We start from the raw sequence: 17712 nt of genomic DNA on the forward strand, positions 1-17712 counted from the left end.
TCCAAGGATGAAGAAGTTCCCTAATCAGAACTTAAGTTTTTCAGCTGCAATCCAGGACCTTTTACATTAAAAACGTAGATTGGGTTTTAAGGTAGACATTTCAATTTTATGACGCTATAACCAGAATCATACATATTTGGGGGGGGGGGGAAAGACTGAAAGAATCCTGTTTGATGTTTTAGGTTAACTGCTACCTTGTACAATAGTTCACTGCAATTTGCATGAACAGAACTGCTTTGGAAGGGGTAAGGTAAGAAAAGCTAGCTCTACAGCATCAGTATTACTATTGCCTACTCACTAAGTTTTAAAAATGTAAAAACTATCCAATCTAAACTTTAGACGCCTAGAGTTACTTAAGCTGGTGTGTTCACAGTACTAGAAAAGTACTGGAGAGACTAAAGACCTAGTGGACTATCTGGAACTAGATGAGGCATTGCAAGAACAATTTAAGCATAATAATAATAATCAATTAGTAACATACTAAACAAAACCCACCAGAACACATCCTGCTGGGAACAACAAATATATAAAATCAGGACTTTCAAGCCCGAAGCAGGATGTAAACAGTTTGCAGTTTATGTACTAATACTCCAGTCTTATCTCAGATTTAAAAAAAAAAAAAAAACAACTTCAGAGAATGAGCACCTGTGCATCTGTCCAAGGGGCATATAATTGCTTACTCAAGGACTATTAGGCTGTTTCTTAGCAACCTCAGCAAGCTCTAATCAAGTAAGACTAAGATTGTCATTTAGCCTTGAAATGCCTTGCCCCTTCCACCTAATATAGCATTCTAACTGCTCTTGAGAAGCAAACAGTCATTTCAACCACAGATAAAAATCAAGGCTTGCTATGTGTTTCAGCTCAGAGTTCTTGTTATCAGAAGATCTTCATGTTAAATATGCTTTTTACATTTTATTTAGCATCTGAAACAGCAACTAATAAACATTTAACGTTTCTCCCTTATATACAAATTAAAGGCTAACTATGACTCTAAAGATTAAAACCCTTGGAAATAAAGTTTAATAAATGAGCATAAGGTATAGCTCAACTCTTGAAAAACAAGATTTTATAACTGTAAAGCATTCCACAAATATGATTACAAAAAAAAAAGAGCTTAATATCAAAAGCAGCAGTAGAGACATTTCAGGTAAATAGCAAGCACTTCTCTCAGAGCCAGATGGTATTTAAATCTTTGGTGATGGTGAAGTGTATCTACTATGTTGCACAAATCAGATTTCTAAATTTAAACACCTTTAAGCAAAATCTGGCCATCAGACCAGGAAAAAAAAGCCCAAGGCATTGGAGTAATTAAAAAAAAATAAACTCATCTTTTTAGTCCTAGTCTACATCACTGCTTGTCTGTATTATCAATGGACAGAGTCTCCACTTAAGATAGCACCTTTAACCATTAAGTTTTATATACAGTATTTTTTCTTGTACAGTAAGCAAAGACACCACAAGTCTGTGGTTAAATCAAGGATGCTCACCCCTCCCTGACACAAGGTGGTTCTACACAAGAGCTATCACAGCACTCTCTTCAGCTCTCTCCATCCCAACAGGTCTCCCTGGGTGTACAGAGGGGAAGGAGCAGCTCTCAGAGCCCCCTCACCCCATGGGAGGCAGAAGTTCAGTCCTGCCCAACATGAACTAGCAGAGATGCTCTTAGGTACCCACACTGGTTCACTCCCCACCCCCTGGGGGCAGTGGTGGGGTGGGGGTGTTCAGGTCCCACCTGATGTGGGTGTTCAGCTCTCACATGAGACCTGAATGTGCAGCTCAAAAACACTGAATGAATTTGGCAGACACCACTGCCAACAGTCACCTCTGACCAAAGACTGACCTGTTTGAGACACCCACTAATCAGAAGCCAGACCAGAGGATGACCATCAAAGGTTTATCACAGTGCAGAAGAGGAAGGGAGGGCTGGAGTTACTGCCAAGGAACAGTAGCAACTATCCTTCAGGTAAGCAAATGGCTAAGCATTAAGGAGCCAGAAGCAATGCCATTATACCCTTATTCCTCACTCCTTGAGGCAGCGCCTCTCCTTCCAAATTGATGCTCTCAAGCTCCTTCCAGATCAGGGGATTATTAGTAGCTAGAACTGGAAAGGAACGAGGGAAAGTAAATGTGTGTGCCGGCAGAAAAGGGAGGGTCACTTTCTAGTCTCCTCAGCAGGCTAAGCAGCTCTGAACTAGAGCAGGCAATGCAAACAGGACCCACACAGAGTTGACAAAACATTGGGCTTGTTTTCAGAAGAGAGGGGAGGGAAGCTTTCTGGCACACAATAACGTAAAGCGTCTGCAGATGACTAAGAATACGGTGTGATCATAGCTGCTTTATGAACTTAGAGTAGTTTTTAAAGTATGTTCATAGCATGTACTCCAGAGCCAACACTCACACAAATCAACACCTAGAGGAAAAACAAGAGGAGTCAGACTACACAAAAAGGATGAATTCCACTCATCTCACCTACACACAGTGACTCAATGGCATCACTCAACAGAGGGGCCAGACAGCCACTGGCCCACAGGGACAGCACAAAAGTAATTTTAAAGGTTAAAAAACAAAATAACAATTTACCCTACATATCTGTCTCAAATACAATCCTTCTCATGCAAGAAAAATTTTGTGGCAACAGTACATATTAACAACAAATAGATTAAAAACTCACTCACTACGCTCTTTTGGCATTTTTTACATCCAGAAAACATAGTTGTTTCCCATAATTTATTGTTTGGCAGAAGCTTAATTTTTGCAGCTTTTGTGCTGACATCCAATGAACTTCAGTAGTAATTCAAAGTGAGCTGGACTTTTACCAGAAATACAAGCAATAGCATCAAACACAGAACGTAGCTTTGGCCACACAAAGTTCCCCAACATCTACACTAACACTTGAACTTCACAGGATCACTCAGGCTGCCTACAATACAGTGGGAATGCAGCCCAGTTAGGCCAAATATCACAAGTCTGATATAACACAACCAATTACGGTCTTACCCCAAATAACTACGCTCTAGATAAACCTGATAGTTTAAGATTAAAGCTACAAGTAGTCATGTCTTCAGCAAACCTTTCATATGCAAACTTTTTTTTTTGAGAAAACAGGATTTGAAACATCTTCAAACAGTCCAGAGAAAGTGCTATAAAGCCTCCGCTGCCCTGCAGTGACTCAAACATGCTCTGCTTCTACTTCACCCTCTTCTCCAGCTCATATCCTCTACTGTAAGAGTAATCCTGACTACTTTAATACCTATTCCATTTTCAGTCAAAGATTTAATGCCCACACCAGCTGTGTGGCTAGGAGTGTAGCATTTCATAGATAGGCTGGCTGGAGCACCTTCTGGAATAAAGATTAGAAAGTCAACTAGAGGTATACAAGAATACCCACTCCCAGTGGCTGGGAGGTGAGGGAGTTTGTCTGCAAGTTTTAACTTCAGCCTCAATGTTTCCAATAAATAAGCAGGTGTTTATTTAAGGAAGCTTTCAAGGAGTATAAATAGAAGTGTTCTTTACTATCTGACCATCTCTGTGACATTCAAAAACCCCTCCAGAACTTTGAGGTATAAAGTTTAAATAGTTAGGAGAATACTGTCCTTTGAGGCATACTTATTTCAAAGACATAAGAAATTCTAGATTTAGTGACATCAATGCATGAAAGATTAAGAGTGCAAAGAGCATTTCTGCTTAAAATTAGAAGACAGATTTCCTATAGTTACATGAAACTTAAGTCTTTAGACTTTCTATTCTGGGCAAGCTGCAAATAGTTGCTGGCACACACAGCATGTCAATAATAAATCCCTTTTTCAAAGAGTGGTTCTGAAGTGGTTACCATTAAGGCCTTGATTCTTTTTTAGAGGTGACACCTGCAGCTGCTATTGAAATCAACTGGAGTTGTCACTACCCAGCACTGCTAAAGTCGCTCTCTAAAACATCACCTGATTATCTTCTTTTAAGAAAGAGCATAACAAAACCTGAGAACTACTCTTTGCATTTATGTAACTTGAAACCAAAGGGATATCGTTTATATAATAAAACCATTCCCTCGACCTCTCATTTCTGATCAAAAAGGTTTCAAGGCAAAAACAGTACCGAGCAGATGGAAGCATACAAATTCCCTAATCTAGCTCCCCAGAACTGAGGAAACGTAGATCCATGTTTTCTGATCCACAATATATTTGTCCATAAATTGCAAAAAGCAGGGAAGGGCTCTACAAGTAAAAGGACTGCAGGTGTTTTGGCAAAATATGAAACAGTTTGGCATAGCAGTTCCATGGGAGTCCTAGAGTCTGCTGACAAGTCCATCAGGCAGTCAGTAATCATGCACCAAGTTCAGGGGAGGAAATAAAACAAATAAATAGTCAAGTAAAAAAGGAAGCTCTGTGCTGTCAGCAAAGCCTTCCACCTGGGGGAAAAAAAACTTAGGCTGCTAGCAAAGAAGACATTAAACATTTATGTTAAATAGTCAATATATAGCTACTAACTTCAATACTTTTTCCACACTGATTTCCTCTGCTAACGAGGTGTGATGTGTGTACATTATAACCCATCACCACACCAGGTGAATTTCACATTTTGGCAGAAGGTCTTGCTCTTAATTCCTTCTTATTCCCTGCCCTAAGGTCTTGCTTGGAACTGTGTTTTTGCATGCACTTTAATAAAGGAGAGTATCAATGGAGCAAAGAACAATTAATTACAGGTAAAGCTTGCTGTGTCTCACTTGATGCTTCATTTGTCTAATTGTAATCCTTTTTATGAAAAAATATACCTACTGTTCCTCTGGTACAGCTGTGTAGAAGGACCTTTTCCAGTGCTAAACTTTAACCTGCCTAATTTTTAAGCCGATGGGTTGTCATCCAAGCTGACAGGATGCATGTTTACTCCATCAGGGAGCAGCGAGTAATCTAATCCAGGATATTTTCATTACAAAGCCTCAAGATCCTGATCAGAGAGCAGTGATGGCTGTGTTGAGACAGGAGGTAGACCAACTGTGGATCTACCAGCCAAACAAAAATAGACAAGAGCATTTCCTACAGTCAGGCTATATCTAGTTCCCTACAGGCACCAAGGATCCCAGATAGTGAGCTTCAAGGCTAGATGCCTTCCAGGGCCTGGACACCTTCATTTTTCAAATTAGAAGGATTGAGAGAGCTTGATGAAGAATCCTAAACTTAAGCAGACAACACGTGGAAGTGCCAAACACAAAGCTGTACCCATTAAGCAATAAAAGCTGTAAGGTCAAGTATTCCTGCTTAGGTTTTGGCAGGGGAGGAGATGGGTTGCTTTCTAAGAATTTTATCACTTACTGCTGCAGTCAAGTTATCCTCTCAGCAGTTTTACATATTTGATGGTTCATGCTCCTGTATATGCTTTAGATCAAGACTGAGCCCCTCCAGGCATTTGGATTTGACTCTCATGTGGACTGAATATGGATGAAACTCACACAGAACCTGGATATGAAAAATATATGCATTTTTAATCTACCTGAAAGTTAACAGTACTTCAGAAGTTTAGAAAGTGTTGCTACAATCACACTCTAAATAGGAAAAAGCCTTAGTATAGTGCTCACAAAAATAATTAGTTGCACAACTCTAGTGGGGAAGGCACCCTTTACTCAAGCAATTTGAGAGGGCTGCCTGAACCTCTACTACCTCTCCTTCAGATAGCTACACAGAGTCCTAGCTAAGTACTAAGGGAAAAAAAAGAGATGAAAATGCTTCTTTCTGCTACTTATCTCCAAAGCCCTGTACTCTGAGGTTCACTTGGGGAGTTCAGAGTACACAGCACTCATATGTGCACTGCACTGACTGTCAATCACAGTAGGATCTCAAAAACAGAGGGGCTGAGAGGAGCTAATGATGCATACTGTAATACATGATTTCAACATCCACAACTAGTCAGAACAATTCCTCTATATGACTAATTAACTGAAGTAATGGATGCCATACCAATATTTATGGTACAGGAAAAGCTGTGAATTCCCTGAGGGAAAGAACAGGGTGGAGGGAAAAACCACACACACAACTCCATTTCATGCCATCTTGCAAAGGAGTACAAAAAAATGGTTCCACCCATCCAGTAGAATGTCTATAGTTCAGAGCATCATTTTCAGCACTAACCTTCAATTAACCCCAAATCTAAAAGTCTGCCAATAACCTAATTGCTATTGATAAATATTGCTGTGCCAGGTATTTCTGAAGCTTCAGTGTCTGAACAAACAGCTTTGTGCTAGGAAAAAAAACCACTAAGACTAATGAACTTAAACTGTGTAACTGATTAGAATCCATTCTTCAAAGCTACTTGGAATTCTTCTGTCTTTTTTGTTTTAAAGTTGCACATAAATTTTAATTGCATCATTTGTTTGTTAACAATCTCAAACAATCATTAAGCTTCAAGTTTTACAGCAGGAGGCAAAGAAATAAATGTGAGGTAGGTGGGTGAAGAAGACAGCTGTATTGTTCTAGCCGTTCCTCAGCCTCTCCCACTGCCAGATTTCTGTGGATGATGTATCCCAAGGTAGCAATTTTAAGAACTTTTTGGCAATGTCCCAAGCTCCCTCTTGCAAATCAGAGATCAGACTAATGATATTAAAAAAGAGAGACAGGAAATAGGAATAAACTGGATAACTGACACTGTAACAAACACCAGAAGTCACTGAACTCCGGTACTGCAGTGTTACAGAAGAGACACTTGTCCAAATTTTGGAATAAAATTTTACCTTGTAAAATTAAAAAAGAAAATCAGTAAACCAAAACAAATTACTTTTCATGAAACTACTTGCTTTACAGCTACTGCTAACTCAGGACACAGCAATATCAAACAGACTTCAAGAAAACCTCCCTCAAGCAATTTAAGCATTACTACATTAGTCTCTAAACGAGGGAGTTATTGTTCAGATGAGGTTCAGTAAGAAGTGAACATATACCAATGCTGGCTTTCATTAGGGTTGGATTTTTTTAGTCTTAAAAATCCAAACTACAACTACTGAAAAAAGTCCTTTTCTCCCTGCCAACACCAAAGCAAATTTGTTTCAGAAGGACACAATTTCCAGTTCTCTTTACTCTTGCTCCTTCCCAGCATTTTATATAAGCAATAATTTCATTACTGTTGTATAGCAAAAATAAAAATCATATGAAAAGGCTATGCCCATTTTGTTGTTTCTTGTTTGCAAACTTGAATAGAGAGAGAATATTACTGGAGAATAATTCTGAAATTACCCCAGGGAGTTGAAACCTAACCCAGGAACTCAATCTACTTCAAAAGCCCCTTGTGTTAAACTAGTATTACAATTAAGCCTGTCCTTGCAGAGTCTACACTGCTTACGTACAGCTCTGACAAAGATGCTGTGTTCCCCATCAACAGACTGAACATCAAGAGTTAAGATCTAACTACAATATACAGGAGGGACTTCTTTTCCATAGGTGCATCCACAGACTGTTTTAAGAAGTACAACTACTCCAAAACCTATTTTTAGAACCATGGGTAGGCTGGAAGAGTATTCAGTAAACCTTCCAAAAATCAGCTAGCCACCCACTAGACTGCAGTGGCACTGTTTAAATAAATTACAGGCTGCTTTGCAACAGCTGCAAGAAAAAAATGGTGGAAAAAACCCCGATTATTTCAATTCCCTTAAAATGCTGGAGGCAACAACTCAAGAAACAGCAGCAGACAGGGCCCTGTATTGGAGACACTGCTTTAATTCACCTGCAAGAGGCAGGTCAAACAGGCCTTACTTAGGACCAGGTGAGCATAGAACAACAATATCCGGCAGCTGCAAGGTAAGAATGTGCTTATTCCAACAGAGAAAAATCCAAAGAAGGCTGGGCTTAGGGACCTGCACCACAAGGATTATCAAACTCTCCTCATGTTTCAAGTAGCAATACTAGAAACTGGCAAAATAAAAGCGTGAGTTAAGTTACCTTTACTTCCTCATGCAGATAACATATAAAGTTTGAGGTGCTAATGTTACTGCAATCTCCTACTGAAGAGTTTACGATTTCATCAAGCCTCTATTAAATGGTCAATAAAGAGAAGAAAGAATATTAATTTTCCCTTTGATCTTACAACTTAAGAGCACAGTTCTAAATGCCCTGTTTTTATGGTATTGATTATACACATTAATAGGAACGTTTCCAAGTTCAACAGGCCACAGGACCAACAAAGGCCATCAAAACACCCCAACCTGGCAACCAGAGCTTAAGTGCCTCTGCACAGAAAAATTTATCGGTTGCACTGTATTTTTTTTAACCATTTAACTGCTGCAAAACCCTTATCTCCAAATAACAGTCAGTTCTTAAGGCACGAGCATCAGGTCCCTAGCTGCACAGAAAGTTAACTGATTTACGTGGAGTGGGCTTCCTTTAGCTCGAAATGCAAGTGAAGCATTTTTGCCCCTGATCACTCCTAGCTTTTTCAAGCGTTTTCCAAGTAGCAAAGATCCCGCGAGCTACGTGTGTTTCAGAGAGGTCAGCAAGGGCCATTTCATCTGTTTAGTCACCAGGTGCCAAACGCAGCCCGCAGGTACCGAGGCTCCCGATACGCATCTCCGCGCTCGGGCACCGCACCACCCCCATTCCTCAGCGCCTCGCAACTTGCCAGCTCCCACCCCGTGGCCCACTTGGAAGGGCCGAGGGCAACAGCTGTGAAACTCCCTGCAGGATCCTACCTGCCTGCAGCCGGGCAGGGAGCCCGGCCTTCCCTCCCTCCACTCTCCACACCCAGCACCCCCAAACAGCAAGAGGGATACGCCAGCCTGCAAGGACGGGGACCAGCGCTGGCCCCTGCGGATGCCCCATCCCTGGAAGCGTTCAAAGCCAGGCTGGACGGGGCTTTGAGCAACGCGGTGCAGCGAAAACTGTCCCTGACCATGGGGAGGGTGGGGGTGGTAGTGTCAGACCCGGACGATCTACACGGTCCCTTCCAACCCAAATCATTCCATGCGCCCCGCGGGTCAGGCGGCGCACGGGGCGGCGGGGGCTGAGGCAACGCACCCGAGAGCCCCCCACGAGACACGGAGGGGAGGGCAGGGAAGGGCAGAGCAGCCGCGGGCTTCCACGCACACACACGGAGCCGGTGTTTGCGGGGTCTGAGCAGGGCTGCGCTTCGGGAGGAGGCGGCGGCTGCTGCAACCCCCGCTCCCACAACCCGCGCCACCTGGGGAGACGGGGAGCGCCGGGCTCGCCCGGGCGCGGGGTGTCCCCTCCCAGCTCAGGTGTGAGGGTCCCTCAGGTGCGGGGACACCTCCCCACACAGACCCCTCCCCGCCGCCGCCGCCACGCGCGGCCCCGCCCGCGCCCCGGGGCCGCTCGCGCCCTCCGCGAGCCGCGGCACGCGCCGCGACCCGCCCGGCGGCAGCGCCCCCTGCCGGGGGCAGCCCCGCGCTGCGCGCACCCGCGGGCCCGGGCGCGCCACCACCGCTCCCCCCGGGGCTGGGGTGATTTTCACTCCTCGTTATTATCATTTCCCTTCGTTTAGCCTCTCGCGTTCTGGCAGCGGCAGCCCGCTCACGCCGCCAACCCGCCGGGCCGCTACCCGGAGCGCCTGCACAGCATCCCCCCCTCCCGCGCACCCTCTCGGAGGGGCGAGGGCTGCGCACCGCCCCCCCCACCCCCGCATCCCGCTCCGCCGGCCGTGCCCCGCAGCCCCGGGAGGCGGCGGCCGCGCCCAGGCTGCGCACCGGCGGCTCGCCCCGGTCTCTTAACGCGGGAGCGGCACCGACGGGAGCGGGCGGGGGGGCAACCACACACAAAAAAAAAAGGGTGATAGCGACAGCGCGATCATCAACCTACCGGCCACGCGAACTGGAAGGGAATAACAATCCTGCCCGTCTCGGGGGTTCTGCCTTGGTGAGAGTATTTGTTGCTGTTCAAATAGAAAATATTTCCACCGAGAACGGGGGTAGATCCGAATCCGTAGTTGCAGGGTCCGACCGGCGTGATCTTGGCCTGATATTCCTTGAGGCAGACTTTCACGTAAGTGTCGCACTCGTCCCGGGAGCAGTCCTGGTTCTGGGGGCTTTTCATGCCATCGCAGCATTCCCCATTGAGCAACTCGCCGTTTACATTCCGCACCGAGTTAAGCTGCAGCTCGAAATAGCCCGTGGAGCGGGACACCTAAAAATAAAAGCCGAAGGGGAGAGACAGCCTCGTTACTACCGCGGCCGGGGGTGCAGCGCCGGCAGCGCGGGGCTTGCGGGTCCCCGGCTCCCCGCGACAACTTTCGCCGGCTGCGGGTTCAACAGAGAGACAGACAGATAGATGGATAGATATAATATTATATACATAAATTAGAAACGAGCAAGGTGGAAACGGAGCGGGGAGAAGGCAGAAGGGACCCGCGGACGCCCCGCGGCCGGAGCGGAGCCCCCCGCGCCCCGTCCCTACCTGCACGCAGGAGGCGAGGAGCAGCGCCAGGCCGAGCGCGGCGGCGCGGGGGGCCCGGCTCGGCCGGCCGGCGCCCCGCATGCCTCCTCCTCCTTCTCCTGCCGCTGCCGCTCCGCGCCGCCGCCTCAGAGGAGCCCGCCGAGCCCACCGGCCACGGACCGGCGGCCGCTCGCGGCATGGGCGGCGGGGGAGCCGCCCGCAGCGCGCCGGGGGGCGCAGGGCATGGGCTGCCGGCGGGGCCGCCCGGAGCGCTCCACCACCTCCGCCGCTCCCCTCCCGCGGGCTCCGCTCGCCCTCTGTGCGCCTCGGCTCCGCGGACACCCAACAAGTAGGTGCCGGAGTGACAGCTTCATTACCCATTCGCCGCCGCGGCCGCCGCCTTCATATTAATGAGGGGGACGGCCCGGCCCCGCGGCCGAGCGGGTGGGGCCACCGCCGCTCCCGCCGCGGCTCTTAAAGGGCGGCGGGCGGCCCTCGCTCCGCCCTGCCCTGCCCTGCCGGCCCCAGGTGGTGGAGGGGGATGATGAGGGATGCGGGATGCCTGAGGGAGGAGTACGCGCTCTCCGCGTGTCGGTGGATGCGGGGTGCGCGCACCCACGGTGTTAGAGGGATAGCCCTGGGATGGGTGTGTGGCCGCGGCGTGGAGGAGGGCGTAGGGTGGATGTACCTCTGGTTGCAGGGGAGCACGCGGTGCGTGTGCCCACGCTCGTGTGGAACTGCCCAGGGCGTATGCACAGATGGGCATGGAAGAGTACACACAACCAAGGAATGCTTGGGGTGGGAGCACCCCAGCAATGCGGGAGTTGGCACAGCTGTGGAAGAGTGCTCAAGGTGGGATCACCTACAACTGTCAAGAAGCACTTTAGATAGGATCACCTAGAGGAGTGCTCAGGGTGCAGTCACTTACAGCTGTGGAGTGTTCAGGGTGGGATTACTTACAGCTGTGGAGGAGTGCTCAGGATGGGATGGCCAACAGCTGTGGAGGAACACTATGCACCCACAATCATGGTGGACTGCACTGGTTGGCTGTGCCTGCAGTCATGTAGATGCATGGTGTGTGCAGTTGTAGGTGTGGAGGAGAACATGGTATAGGATCATCCACAGCAGTGGAAGAGCATGCATGGTGCATGATCTTGCAACTGTGGAGGAGCGTATGGGGTGGGTGCACCCATAATTGTAGAGGAACACTGAGGGTTGGAGCACCCATGGCCCCAGAGGAGCGTGTGGGGTGCACACACCCACAGCTGTGTAGGACCACCCATGGTGCGTGCACACACGGCTGTGGAGCAGTGCACGGGGTGTGCACACCCACACTCATGTAAAGGCACAAAGGGCGTGTGAACCCACGGCGCGGGAAGAGTTCACACAGGATGGCTTTTAGAGTGCTCCCAGTGACATGTGCGCTGCACAGAGCAGATGGCCAAGTGGTGGGATCATGTCCTCCTCCAGTGGTGGCTCAAACAAGTATGAGAGTAACTGAGCAGAGATTTCTCCTTTAGTTTAAGCACCCTGTGATTTTGATCCCTGCTGACAACTATGAAAGCTATACATCCAGACAACTATGGATACACTATCAAAGCCCAGATCTGCATTTAGGACCTAAGTTTTCCTTCTGTTTCTCTCCCTCCCCCCCTCCCCATTTAACTCTTTACTACTGATCATCCACCGGAGGGGACAATTTGAGAACAAACAGCTCAGAAATCAAAGGGCTGTCACGTTCCCCTGCGCAGAAAACCTTTCACAGAGCCTCCCCCTGCCTTTTCAGCACCCCGGCTGCCCCCCATCCCTCCAGCAGCCAGCCGGCACGCTGCTCCTCTGCTATTCATGGCCAGCGTGCAGCTGCAGCTACTCTCCTAGGCTGACACAGCAGCAGCTGCTATATGTGTGCCAGCTGGCCAGCCGCTCTCCAAAATCCTCTTGTCCGCCCCGCTCCCCTTGCTTTCCTGCTTCCCCACCTACAGACCTGCTTCTCCTTCCCCACCATGTCTCCCACTTGCCACAATCTGCCCCAGTTTCCTGTCTCCCCACTGTCCTAAGCCTACCCCTCTGCTGTCCTGGTTCACCTTACTTGCTCTCCAGGAAGCATCCCTTACTTTCCCTCTCATCCCTCCGGAGCTCAAACAGGAGCTCTCTGAAGTGGAGCGGTGAATATTGCTTTTAATTATTTTGTGTGTCCTCTCTTTGAAACTGTGCCTCCCAACATAACTGCACTCAAGCATTTTTTTGGTTAAGATAACCTCTGGGATAACCACCTTTAGAAGGCGGCAGAGGGAAAGAGGGGGGAGCTGAGGGAGGGCTGTCATGGTGGGTTGAGGTGTTATTTTGAAGCTGCTACCTTTTGCTGATCAGACACTCTGCTGAGCCCATACTCTTTGAGCTGCTTGCTGGCTTCCAAATGGACAGACAAATTCTCTTTAGTTTTTAACTGCTTTTTCTGGTGGCTGAAGGGAAGGAGTTTCTTAGACAAGCTTTCTGCCTAAAGATTATTTTGTGGTGGATGGCAGCCAAAATATTTTGCAAGACAGGTATTTTGTTTTCATGTATCATCATAAACAAACATAAAACCTCACAATCTACCTTCAGCATTATGCGGTCAATATGCCTGTGGAGGAAGACATATATTTTTATCACCAAGCTAAGTAAATGTAATACAGAAGAAAGATGATCCAGTAGTTACTGCATATGCTTGGTCTCTACAGAGCCAAGCTCGGTTACCTGCTGCATCACAGAATTTCTTTGTTACCTTGAGCACAGTGCGTGCTCTTTTTGTGCTTTGGTTTCGCCTTTGTAAATATTCTACAGTACTCGAAAACTCTGGTGCTATTTTAAAATGCCTTTTCTCGCTGTAACCTGACTTCACAGGAGCAGAGAGGGGAGGTGCAGCTATTTCCAGGAATTCTCTCTGCTTGGGGAAATTTTCATTTTATTCTTCTTGGTGCTGCAGCCCCATTTTCAGCCTGAACTCCTTAGTTCTCTCGCCGTGGTTATTATTTTTCAAGTGCTGTGGAATTCTATTCTTCTTTGGGTATGGAAAGTTGTTTCATTACAGTTAAGCACAGATATAGTAATGGTTTTCAGGTAATGCAGCAAAAGTATTTCTTAACAAATGACTGTTGAGCTTTTGAAAAAGCCTGGTGGCCAGATCTGGAGGTGAATGCCCAGCAAGGCTAAGAGGAGCCATCACTCACAGCTTGGACAATCTGCATCAGATCAGCCCAGAAGGAGGACAGTCACAGCCTCTGTCACAGCCTCCCCTTCCTACTAGGGCTGCCTCCCTCTAGCATCTGGAGGGAGATGAAGTTGGGTAAGATGAAAAGCAAAATATCCTGTGCAGCCTTTGGGTGCCTCAGTCACTTCCAACAGGACACCAAACTTCTGCATCCAGGAGTGCAGTGGCAGGATTTGCTCCCTTCTTCCTGCAACATTTCCCAGGCTCTGGACCCCTGACACAGGACAGCTCGCAGGACTGGGCTTCCCCCACTCTGAGCAAGCACGCTGGAGGCGGCTGGCTCCATAACTCATTCCCAATCAGCTGCACGCTCCAAGGCCTGCTCGAGGCCCCGGCTGCCAAGTGTAACGTGTCTCCTCTTACAGCCACACCTGCAGCCCAGCCTGCTGTCACCCAACCCGCCGCCTCTCCCGGCCGGCCTGCATCTGGCTGCACCCTGCGCCAGCAGCCATCCTTTTTCCACTGGTGAGGCCAAGACCTTTCCTTCCCCACTGCAGGGTCATCCTCCCCTCACCTTCCCCAGAAAACGGTCCCTGTGCCTTTGCAGGTCGCGGGGCTGTCCATGCAGTCCCATGCAGGCAGGCACCTGGCTGCTGCTCAGGGGGAGTTGATATAAATTTCCCTATGCCGAGCACAAGCTTTGAGGTGCTGCTCTTTTGCTCCCTCCCTACCAAAACAATAGCTGTTGAGATCCAGATTAAAAAAAACGTAAATATCTTCCCATTGCTGCTCCCTCGCTTCCTTCTGCTCCTTCTCCTTTCTCTGGCAACCCCAGCTGATGGTAGCAAGTGGGAATCAGGGGCTGTGCATGAAAGAGGGGTGGAAATAGGGCTGAGAAAACTCAACTTGACTTTAACTGGGGTTTGAGCTTGCAGCCAGCAGTTACTCATCCTGCACAGGGGACACGACTGGAGAACATCGGTCCCTCTGGCAGGGGAGGGATGCACTCACCGCCAGTCTCAGGCAGGGTGGAGTGCCGGCATCCCACACCTCCTCATTCCCAGCCCTCTGGGCCAGGATTTTTTGCTTTTGAGCTCTGGCTGTGCACTTGCGCTAAGTTTATGCCTGTATGCAAACCCTTTGCAATTATGCTCATTAAACCATTTGCATAAAATATCCCTGGAGGATCATAGCACCTAGGAAGTGGCTGGGTTCGTCCATGTGCCCTAGGGAAGGCAGAGGTATAGGGATGTCATTTATGTGTGTACGTATGGATATGGATATACATCTCACCCAGGCTGGAATGTGTCCACTTGGGAAAGCTAAAGGCAAGAAGATCACTTTGGATGTTGTCCATGTGAACTTTGGCAGGGTAGGAGTTAACCCTCCCTTTCTGGCCAGAAAGACTACAGCTGCCTGTCCTGAGATCAAGGCATTTCAGGACAGACCCAGCTGTGAGGAATTAATTTCTCTCTCCTCCAGGAGAAGCCCTATGGGTCAGGGCTAAGAGTATGGATGGAGAATACTGCTCAGGAACAGAACTAGAGGGTAACCAGAGGAGAAGGATTTTTCTTTCTCTCTTGTTTGTGGAACTTGGCTGGAGCAAGGTATTTTGAGCTTTGCTGTGGACTTGGCAGGACAAAGACATGTCTTGTCCCTTGACTTTGACTGAAGTCCTGTTGGATTTGTATGGCTCGTGTAATGTCTTTAACAAGCGTGTACATGCATGTGCTTGCTCTTCGTGGCAGCAAAGCAGACTTGAACTGCAAAGGTTTTGTTTTAAAATGTCTTCCAGTATAAGACTGGGGAGTGTTCTCTCAGTTAGGATAGAGCTACTGGTACAGCCCAAGAGAAGACCAGGTGGAGAAAGCATAAGGTAGTGCTTATATTTGTCTTCCTTCCCAACTACTACTAGGAAAGTAAAGTTATGCTTGATGGAAGCTGTGCCAGGAAAGGAGCTAAGATCTTGGCACTACCCTTTCCTATTTCAGTGGTTGCCCAGCTCTGATCTGGCACCAGTCTCTGTGGGCTTTAAAGCAAAAAAAAAAAAAAAAAAAAAAAGGTGGTTTCCTATCATTTCAGCTTTGCAGCCTGGCATGCTTTCTTCTTGTGGGGCCTGGTCTTCTGCCAGCAGAAGCATATGTTGAGTCTGGCCTGAGAAGACAGTTGGACTCAGTTTGTACAGTTGGGTACTAAAGGCCAGCAATATTGATAAAGTGAAGGAGAACCACTGAATACAGCCTTTGAGAGCTCCTCCCAACTCATCACCCCCTGTGTTTGAGCCCTGCCTAAAATGTGAACACTTGGGGTGAGGGTGGAAATGTTAACTGGTCACTTTGGGGAAAAAAAAAATTAGAAAACCAGCTCAACTGATCTCACTTCTGAGACCCAATTTGCTTCCTTAAAAGTGGAGTTCTTGCTCTCCTAGTGGCTTATCTTCTTTGTGGGTTTTCAAAAAACAACCCATCAGAAAAGCCTTCTCAAAACTGACTGAACCATGCTGTGTCTGCTATCCACAGCCAGCCTTTCCTCCTCAGGTTCATTGCAGTCAGCCTCAAAGAAACCTCTGCCTATGACCTCCCTAGTGCATGAATCACAGAAAACAAGGTCAGATCCAGAGATTGTCTAGTTTATCCCATTCCACAAGGAAGGACAAACAGTGCCTGCTTCCTGCATAACAGGTGAGTATCCGACCTCTTTTTAAAAATATCCCCAGATAGAAATTTCCTAGCTGTAATAACCTGTGCTGGTGATTAACCATCAGAACATGTACACTACTGCATTACTGCACTTTGATCTTTGATCCCGCTTCTTGACCTGCTTGCCATGAATGTGGAGCACAGCAAATTCCCTTCCTCTCTGCTGCTACCCTTTGTGTATTTGAAGACTACTGTTTGCCTCCCTCTGATGTCTTTTCTTTACATTGTGGGGGAAAAAATATCTTTCTGGTCTTACGTGATCACAGAGCATATTTTCTAGACCCTTTTTCATTTGTGTGGTCCTACTGTAGTCCCTCTGTCCTTGTTCCTCAATTAAAATCTGGTGCCTCAAATTGGACACAGAATTCCAGTGAGATCTTAGCAGCACTGGATGAGATGAGAGAAATACATCACAGACCAGGCAGAAGTCACTCTTGGCTATGCACACAACATGATGCTTGCTTAAATATTTTTATTTTTAATGTTGTTGACTTCAGATGTTTATAGAACATTCCTTTATTCGTTCCGATTTTCTCTGTAAATTCCAGTGACATTGCCTTGTGCTTTATTCTTCAGCTCCTCCCTTTCCCAAAAAGGAGTTATGTCTCACTTCTCCAGTATTCTGACACCTTGCTGGTTCTCTGTGGGATCCCAGAGAGCTGGTAACAGCCGTGAGATTGCTTTAACAAGCAGTCTAAGCACATTATATGTAATCCAGGCAAGTATTCTTTACTTATTCTTTCTTCTTTCTAGACTGAGGTCTTTCCCTGTCATCCGTGGCACTAATTGTGTTAACCATTTGGGTACAAGTGATCTCTTTACTCAAAGCTGTGGTGAAGAAGGCAAGTGCTTCCACTCTCTTTACATCGCTCATTGCTAGTTTTTCTTCCCTGTTGGATAGTTCTTCCATGGCCTTTATGTCACTGATAATGTAGTTTATGCTTTCTTCATGCGCTGTTGGTCCTGTTGGTTATATTTCTTTTTGCATCTTGATTTTTCCTTCTTGGTCCCTATATCTTCAGCCTATGCATTTACATTCCCCTACAGGTGAATCTCTTCTCCATTTTCTGAATACAGTATTTCTAGTGTTAGAAGTTCAATGAAGTGGTCATGATTTATGCAAATAATCTGTCTCTTAGGACAGTTGTTTTCCCTGCTCTGCTGGGACTGTTTGAATTGATGTCCTTACCATTGTTTCTTTAATGTGCTGCAATTTTTTCTGAATTCTATTTTCTCTGAGACTTGTTTCTCAGGATTATCAGTTCTATGAGGTCTTTGAAATATGGATTCTGGAAGTCCATTGTGTTTATTTTGCTGTTTTCCTTCGTTCCTTTCCTATGACATGTGAACTCTGTTGTTTCATGGTCATTCTCACCCAAGCTGCATTCCTCTTGTGTGTTCCTTCTCTTTAGTTAGAGTCAGACTCAGTTCTCATTTGTATTATGTAGAGAGGTTTTAATTTCTT

The 17712-nt window shown here is 47.0% G+C and overlaps 1 protein-coding gene across 1 annotated transcript in view; it reads right to left on the minus strand.

Annotated features, from left to right (window-relative positions):
- JAG2 (jagged canonical Notch ligand 2) overlaps nucleotides 1-10739 on the minus strand; it is a 70587-nt gene extending 59848 nt beyond the window's left edge. Inside the window, exons 1-2 of the mRNA XM_027716694.2 lie at nucleotides 10380-10739; nucleotides 9786-10109 (exon numbers count right to left, since the gene is read on the minus strand). Of these exons, the coding sequence (XP_027572495.1) occupies nucleotides 9786-10109; nucleotides 10380-10739 (684 nt within the window). The remainder of the gene's footprint in view (nucleotides 1-9785; nucleotides 10110-10379) is intronic.
- Between the last annotated feature and the right edge of the window lie 6973 nt (nucleotides 10740-17712).

The sequence above is a fragment of the Pipra filicauda genome, unplaced genomic scaffold (assembly GCF_003945595.2).
Source record: "Pipra filicauda isolate LSUMZ 115617 unplaced genomic scaffold, ASM394559v2 scaffold151_size3305965_pilon, whole genome shotgun sequence".
NCBI classification, from domain to species: domain Eukaryota; kingdom Metazoa; phylum Chordata; class Aves; order Passeriformes; family Pipridae; genus Pipra; species Pipra filicauda.